Source organism: Rhinoderma darwinii, chromosome 5 (assembly GCF_050947455.1).
Source record: "Rhinoderma darwinii isolate aRhiDar2 chromosome 5, aRhiDar2.hap1, whole genome shotgun sequence".
Classification (NCBI taxonomy): Eukaryota; Metazoa; Chordata; class Amphibia; order Anura; family Rhinodermatidae; genus Rhinoderma; species Rhinoderma darwinii.
Window position 1 is genome coordinate 288,988,899 of NC_134691.1, and position 9,445 is coordinate 288,998,343.

A 9,445-nucleotide genomic window follows, 5' to 3' on the forward strand; every position below is an offset into this window, starting at 1 on the left:
CCATATCGCCATATTATCAGGTACCAGCCTAATGTATTCATAGTGATGTGTCACAGAATATGTGCATAGAAATAGATCAAACATATAAACATATTACTCCAAATTAGCAATATACTATACTTACTATAATTACTATACACACGACACACACACACACACACACACACACACACACACACACACACACACACACACACACACACACACACACACACACATATATATATATATATATACATACATACACATAAATACATACACACAGGAATTAATATACTCACTTATTACTAAAACTGCCAACACTACTAATAATATTACTGTCCGCAATAGTACATAAAATATGTTGCTTTCTGTACCCTCTGCCTATTTTATATTTTAATTAATTAATATGACTATTATAATAATAATTATCATTATTAATGTTATTATTATTAGTAGTACTACTACTTTTATTATCATCATCATCATCATCATCATTATTATCATCATTTTTATCATACTAGAAAATGGCTGAATAATGAACAAGCTGATTCATTCATTTATGATTAAAAAAAAACAGCATTTTGTAATGAAACAAATGAGTATAAATATATTTTCTAACGCTGCACTTTTTCAAAATTGGCGCATTTTTGGCGCATTTATCATTTTCACTATTGAAGAATGTACTTAAATATAGATAGGCCGATGTTACAAGCTTGTAGGCAGATATACTCGATGGAGTAAAGTGATGTTGTCTCAGACAGAAAATAACGTGGATTACTAAACTCATCTTTTGTATTTTATTAGAAAAAAAATATGTTGTTTTCGTTTAGGTTAAATATGAAAAATATAAAAGTCGTGTTCGTTTGATTTCCCATTGTCTGTGACTCACTCAGTATCAATAATTTAGGATAATGCCTGGCTAGCCCGTGTTACTTGTGGTCTGCTGATGAAGTATAAAATTTGCATTGCAGTGCAGTATGTGCTGGGCTGCATCGTGAGGTGGATTTACCAGCGTGTGAGAACTCAGTGCTGCCACTCTGTGGTGGTTGAGGGTATATAATGTTTGTTCAAGAAAGAACAATATGTTTGCGTGTTATAGACAAAAAACTGCTACAGGCAGAGAACACAGTAAATGATTTTATACATGGGATTTAGCGGTATAATTTGGCTGATATAATAAGTGATGACGAGTGTGTACGGTGTATCTTATAGCAAGTGTGTTGTAAGTCAACAAACCAACACTTTATATGCCCTAGAAATCTGAAGAAGCTGAAATAACCAACTTGCTTTCAGGATTATAAGGACCTTAGCAGTTGCCTGTATATTGTCAATGATGTTATTTAATGCTGCACTAATTTCTATGAATATTCCGCCTGCAGTGTGTAACGTATTTACATTTACCAACATTACTGCATAATGTGAATTGCACTCAACTACGTTTTGTTTCTATGCCAAGATTTCATTGCATTAGAATAATAATGATAACAACAGCAATATCCAAACGCTATTATCCTGTGTTCAAAATGGCTGCTGCACCTAAGATTTAATGGTTGAAGCAGATTTTATTGCTTGGGAGTAAGATGAAAAGAGAAACAGAAGGGGCAGTGTCTTAAACACTGATCTGCCTCTATATCCCTGTTACATTTCACAGGCCCCCAGATAATTACATGCCTGAACCAAGGCATTCTCTCCTGGGGTTTTTTCTTTCTGTTTTTTTTTTCCTTTATCTATCTATCTATCTATCTATCTATCTATCTATCTATCTATCTATCTATCTATCTATCTATCTATCTATCTATCTATCTATCTATCTATCTATCTATCTATCTATCTATTATCTATCTATCTATCTATCTATCTATCTATCTATCTATCTATCTATCTATCTATCTATCTATCTATCTATCTATCTATCTATCTATCTATCTCATATCTTACTCGAGGATCTATCTATCTATCTATCTATCTATCTATCTATCTATCTATCTATCTATCTATCTATCTATCTATCTATCTATCTATCTATCTATCTATCTATCTATCTATCTATCTATCTATCTATCTATATCTATCTATCTATCTATCTCATATCTTACTCGAGGATCTATCTATCTATCTATCTATCTATCTATCTATCTATCTATCTATCTATCTATCTATCTATCTATCTATCTATCTATCTATCTATCTATCTATCTATCTATCTATCTATCTATCTATCTATCTATCTATCTATCTATCTATCTATCTCATATCTTACTCGAGGATCTATCTATCTATCTATCTATCTATCTATCTATCTATCTATCTATCTATCTATCTATCTATCTATCTATCTATCTATCTATCTATCTATCTATCTATCTATCTATCATCTATCTATCTATCTATCTATCTATCTATCTATCTATCTATCTATCTATCTATCTATCTATCTATCTATCTATCTATCTATCTATCTATCTATCTATCTATCTACCTAACTATAGAAAATATATTTAAAGATACAGTACAACACAATTTCATTCACGTATTTACAGCCAGACAAATATTAATAGTGTTGTTATTTTTTCGAAACATTTCAGGAAATACCAGAGCTGTTATCCTCTCTCCCCCATCCTGTGTTTTATTACCTGATCAAAGCAATATATGTATTCCTCTTATGCAATTATCATCTCTTTAGAAATATATCTGAATATATTGGTCTACCCCTCACTAGAATGTGGGACAGGGCCGGTGAGACACAGGACTGCTTTATATTCCTCAGATATACTGTAATTCGTTCTAGTGATGTATTTTAAGGCGGCCATTACTGACTAAACGGCATCAAAGTTGCACATTCTTTTAAGGTATTTACTGTAGGGTTTATAGCCATGAAGGGAGAGGCTGGTGGCAGAATTCCTGGGCTTGGGCCATAAAACACTGCACCACATTCAGATAAGAAGCTTTTTATGTCGCGACTTAAATTGTTGCTTACAACATAATTGTTGAAATGCAAAGGATTTTAACCACATTCTTGTTCTGCCTAATAATAATAATAATAATAATAATAATAATAATAATAAAATAATGATGATGATCTCTACATTTTTTTTATATATCCAGCACAGACATGATGTAATAAATATATTTACGTCATCTTCATTTATGGAGGGTATGAGCTATATCTCGACTGCATTCTATATAGAGCATTTTGTCTAATTATATTGTATTCTTCCTCATCTCCGTATCCCTGTAGTGGAATTTAGAATATATTTATGAATTCTTACAGGGGAAAAAAAACCTCGATCGGAAATGTAACATATTATTTAATATTATGTATATATATATATATATATATATATATATATATATATATATATATATATATATATATATATATATATATATATATATATATATACATATATATATATAAGATATATATATATATATATATATATATATTTATATATATATATGTCTCAGATATATCAGATTAAATCTGTTTGTACACTAATGCACATTGCAAAATGGTGTCAGTATATTAAAACCTATGAGCAATCACCGTTTGATTCGTAATTAAAAAGTAAATCAATAATGACAATAATCTTATTGAATACTACTAAGCAAATTTCACCCCCTGAAATACCCTTGTTCACTATGTGTGAGATTCGTATGTATCTATATGGATGTCATATAATGTGTTGTAAACACTGCATTGTTGCTGTAGTATTAGACTAGTAACCCCTCACCCTGGTGTAATATGATGTATATTTATTTTATTGTATATGTGTCTGGGATAGGAAGCTGTGTGCTCTTTGGAAGTTTGCAGGCTCAATCCCCATCCCAGGGGAGCACCATGATAACTCCTTCCTATTGGCCACTGAATGATCAGCTGCTTATATTTGCCTGTGTCGCTTTTGGCTCTTGGCCATCCAGAAACAAACCAGTTCGATGACTACTAATAGTTATAGCTGGATGTACTAATACACAACAAATCACAGGACTAGAGAGTGCAGAGCCAATGAGTTCTTACTTTGTGAATAGCACTTTTGGAGGGAGTCTGCCCAATGGCCAGGACTCGTTTGTGGGTCAGATCCCCCTCTATTCCTCTGGCTATGATGCTCTAAGGCATTTTCCAGGTTCTTATGGGACAAGTCCCCTTCAGGAGAAGTCTTATTCCTCGCCCTGTTTCTACCAGCAATCTAACACAGTCATTGCCTGCAATCGAAACTCCTATGACTATGGGACATCGTGCTTCTATCCGGACAAGGACAGCACCAGCAGCCCTAACACCTACACAGCCAACAAGAGGGTCCATGCTGGGGAATATCTGCACTACACCGCTGATCAGCAGTACAAATCTGCCAATATACAGAGCAAATTATTCAATGAGGACACAACTGACCGGAAGTATAGTAACCCTGTCTACCCCTGGATGCAGAGAGCCAACTCCTGTACTGGTAAGTGCCCAATATATGCAAGAAGGTACCCCACTCAGAGCAAGCATTGGGAGTGTACTGACTGTGATATTTCTACATATACACACACACATATATATATATATACATATATATATATATATATATATATATATGTATATATATATATATATATATATATATATATATATATATACATATATATATGTGTATATATATATATTTATATATATTTATATATATAGTTATATATATACACACTCTCACATATATATATATATATATATTCACACCCACACACACACACACACACACACACACACACACACACACACACACATATATATGTATATGTATGTGTGGTATATATATATTTGTATATATGTGTATGTATATATATATGTATATATATATAAATATATATATATATATATATATATATATATATATAGGTGGGTTATATATATATAGGCTGGATTGGTAGATGATGGATAGATAGATAGATAGATAGATAGATAGATAGATAGATAGATAGATAGATAGATAGATAGATAGATAGATAGATAGATAGATAGATAGATAGATAGATAGATAGATAGATAGATAGATAGATAGATAGATATGAACACGTTTCATCTTTTTCGTATTAACTGAAAGCATTTGCTGAGTTAAACACAATTTACAATTTAATACATTTTGTCAAATGTCAAATTTTGCTCACATATTTTCTGAATTAGACCATGTATTCTGACACTACACATCACACATTATTATTCTGCAAACTCCAACCTTTCTATAAAAAAATACATTAAATAAATTATCATTAAATACATAAAATATTGTATCTAGGTAGAGACATTGATCTAGAGTAAAACATATTCCCCCCAACTATTATTTGATGTTAATTTCGGTCAAGGCATCTTGTATATAATGGAGTGCTCTGTACTTTACATATATGCACGGGGTTGTGTGTTTACTGTGTTAGTACAATGTGTGGATTTTACTCATATGTGGGTTGTTGTTGGTTTTTTTTCAGGTACAGTGTACGGGAACCACGGCAGGAGGGGCAGGCAGACCTACACCAGATATCAGACCTTAGAACTGGAGAAAGAATTCCATTTTAATAGATACCTGACCAGAAGGAGAAGAATTGAAATAGCAAATGCACTGTGCCTAACAGAACGACAAATTAAAATCTGGTTCCAGAATAGAAGGATGAAATGGAAGAAGGAAAGTAAGATTATTAATTCCTCACAGCCCAGCAGTGACCCAACAGAGGACAAGCAAGTCACTGACAGCAACACTTAGTCAGGAGGCCTCCCCTTATTCATCTGGTCCCCATACCTTCCATACTATTGTCATACCCATCTGATCTGCTGCACACATCTTCTGACCGGGACCATGTCATTGAAACATTTATATCATCGCCATATAAAAAGTCTGTAAATAAGTAAAACATTCATGTATGTATTTAAGCAATGGATGCCATAGAACTTAATCCGGAAAAGTAGGGGTCCCAGCCTTTGTCTACCAAGCAAGATTATAATCTGTCTCCTGGAATCATTACAGTTTGTAACAATATCTGCTATGTAAACCAATGTGATATTGGACACAAATGTACACAAAAAGAGAGAAAAAGAATCCGGAAATCTGAGGTCATCCTGTTTTCTGCAGTCTCTGGACAGAATGTTACTGTCAGCTGCATTGTAAATGTAACAATAATATTTACTGCCTCTCATTGTTGCTATCCGGGATTACAAGGTAACGATCCTACTGCTGTATTGAAAGGAAACGCAGTTTGAGCATGGAGGAGATTCTGACTACTAGTTATTAGAAGAATCTCTACACAAAGACGGGTAAAAAAAAATAAAGGAAAAAAATACCCCTAGATCTATAAAAATAGAAAAATTGTATTAGGGACAAGTCTTGCAATTGTTTATCACTACTACCTTGAATTTGTTCCGGGCAAGTAGCAGAATAATCCCATTGTCTATATATTTCGTTTTATATTTGCATAATGGTCTTTTAATAAACAATGTAAAATTAATATTAAAAAGGTTGAGCAAATATAAAATAAAACATATGGTCTCTAAAATACAATCGATCTGCAAAGGCCATATCAGGAGGCTATTCATTTCCTATTCAAAGGCTATTTCTATATCTCCAACCAATGCAGATGCAGTAACATATATATAAATGATGGAAGAATAAGTATATTTTGGAATAAATAGCAACAACAGCTTTTTATGGTGCAATATCTCGGTATTAATCTGCCTGTTTGTGAACTGTGGCTGCCTGAGCCGGTACATTTGGTATTCACTAATGGAAGCTGTGAGGGGAATGCAATAATTTTTCTGTAATGGGATGTAACCTCAATTCGACCCCGGCCCTGCAGTCCCCTTTTACTCGGTGAAGAGACTTGTAATGACAGCGAAGTCGCCAGACGGTGGCGCTCGAGTCTGAACAAAAGTATGCAGCTGTAAGCGGGAGCGCGCAGGGATGCGCGCTCCCTCCAGCATCCTCCCAGCTCCCCCACTCATGCACCAGTTTACCTCTAGAGGTCATCAGGCAGGATTTACGACTGGACAACAAAAGCACGTGATTCAAAGTCGTACCCCATATTTGGGTGCCTACGTAGGAGGGAACCAAGTACATGTCCCAGTCATTTCCATAATTCATCATAAATTGTGCAAGGGTGCTATAGACGCACAAAACGACCCAGAGCCACAAATCAAGCACACACATATCAAAAAACAAATGAGCTCTTATTTTGTAAACTCATTTTGCGGTCGCTATCCAAATGGCCCGGACTACCAGTTACATAATTATGGAGATCACAGCTCGGTGAACGAGCAATACAGGGATTCAGCAGGCATGCATTCCAGCAGGTACGGATACGGCTACAATGGCATGGATCTCAGCGTTGGGCGATCAGCTACCAACCACTTTAGTGCCAATGACAGAGCAAGAAATTACCCATCCAACCCAACCTCCTCTTCAGAGCCAAGGTATAGCCAACCTGCAGGGTCTTCACACTCTCCAAGTCCACCTGACCCTCTACCCTGCACTGCTGTGCCCACCCCGCCTGTCAGCGAGAGTCACCAAGGAGTCAAAAACTCTCTAACTAACTCCAACAGCAGCAACACCACGTCCAATGCCAGCAGCACCAGCAACAATAGTGCCAGCATTAACAGAGAAGGGCTGGGTGCTTCTTCTTCTGGTGCTGAGGATGACACTCCAGCCAGCAGCGACCAGGCAAGTTCACAGAACGGCCAGAGCCCTGCTCCTTCAGTGCAGCCCCAAATCTATCCCTGGATGAGAAAACTGCACATAAGTCATGGTAAATAAGTCTTATCCTTATTATTTTTCCACGATTCAATACCTGTAGGATGTGTGTGGGTGGCGGTGGGGGAGGCAGAATACAACTTTCAATCGTTATAATTGCTGGCCATGGGTGTAGACATTTTTATGACTATAGCACAATATGGAAACCTTTCTATACTTTGTTTAGCCCCAAACGATGGGATTTTTTTTATTGCATGTACATATATATTTATCGCCTATATCTGCTTTATGTTAATGCCTAAGTTCTGTATATTTGAAGAATGACTTAAGACATTATGTAAACGTCAGTTTCCGTGTGTGTATTCTTACAGGACTTGCATTATTAATGTATATTATATTATTTTATATTATACATTATTCTAATTTGATGCCACCAATTTATGGATTAAATCAGCCCATCCTTAATTAGAACTGAATTGTGTCGAAATGATTGATCATCTTAATATTTGTTGAACTAATTGCATGATGTCTTTTTATTTTGTAGACAATATAGGAGGACCAGAGGGGAAGAGGGCTAGGACAGCTTACACTCGCTACCAAACTCTGGAGCTGGAGAAAGAATTCCATTTTAATAGATACCTGACTCGCCGAAGGAGGATTGAGATAGCCCATGCTCTATGCCTATCTGAGAGACAAATTAAAATCTGGTTTCAGAACAGAAGGATGAAATGGAAAAAGGATAATAAGCTGAAAAGTATGAGCATGGCAGCTGCAGGGGGGGCATTCCGCCCATAGATGTTTTCAAGTATTAGAATATTGTCACCATAGACTTTCTAGGACTCTTGTGTGTGACTTCAGTGAAGAAACCTGTTTTTGTCCCCCTCATATCCTATCCAGTCCATGATGAGCCCCTTCTGCCGGAGGAATATAGCTGCAGCTGCTTTATGTATATGTTTTGTTTTGGATGGCAATGTCTTGACAATTGTAAATGTTTTAACTTATTGGACTATGTAAAACGCTATGTGTTACTTGAAGTAACAGAACAAAAACTGTTTATTTCTAATGTTCTGTGTTGCATTAAATTTGCAAAAAAAAGCTGTAAATGTTTGTGAAGTGTAACTATGTTTGAATACTACAAAGCGTCTACCTACATTTCCAGATAATACTACCTATGTGAATAATATGTTGTAGAGGTGACTTGTGTTATTGTGTGGTGAGTAGTGACACAAACTGTGATCCCCAACAGTCTGTCCTAGCTGTGCCTTTTTGTATCTCATGATGACTCTGCACGACCTCTTGTAAAGTGGCTGCACTGGCAGCTAAGTGTATGTAATATTTTGTGTTTGTTCAGAAAGTTACCGATATAGTCCAGCTTGGCTGTTTAAGCAATTGCTATATATATTATTTTTTTTTGTAATTTTTTTCATGAAAAAATATGACTGGAAAAAAATAAACTTTCTACTGAAAATACCGATTTTTGCGTTCCAATCATTACTTTGGGTGGCAGCTATTTGATTGATGATATTACGTATCTATGAAAAGCAGGTGATATTGAACTGGGTTTCCGAAGGAAAATTTAAAAAAAATCCACTATTAATAATTAATTCAATTAAAAAAGTAATATTGTGTTGGGACATGATGCAGGTAGAGTATAATGTATAGGTCAGATATGTGGCTAATGTTAAAGTCCACACCAGGATACACTTTGTATACTGTGTTTACTTTTGCTAGGTCCATCTAATAAACAGTTATCT

General features: G+C 35.1%; 2 protein-coding genes across 2 annotated transcripts; both read left to right on the forward strand.

Moving 5' to 3' along the window:
* Positions 1–3,988: 3,988 nt before the first annotated feature.
* HOXA6 (homeobox A6) lies at positions 3,989–6,525 on the forward strand. Its single transcript, XM_075828639.1, has 2 exons — positions 3,989–4,427; positions 5,443–6,525. Exons 1-2 carry the CDS (start codon positions 3,989–3,991, stop codon positions 5,712–5,714), a joined length of 711 nt encoding a protein of 236 aa, XP_075684754.1. The 3' UTR covers positions 5,715–6,525.
* Positions 6,526–6,535: 10 nt separating this feature from the next.
* On the forward strand, positions 6,536–9,129 carry HOXA5 (homeobox A5). Its single transcript, XM_075828637.1, has 2 exons — positions 6,536–7,746; positions 8,236–9,129. Exons 1-2 carry the CDS (start codon positions 6,906–6,908, stop codon positions 8,484–8,486), a joined length of 1,092 nt encoding a protein of 363 aa, XP_075684752.1. The 5' UTR covers positions 6,536–6,905; the 3' UTR covers positions 8,487–9,129.
* Positions 9,130–9,445: the final 316 nt, after the last annotated feature.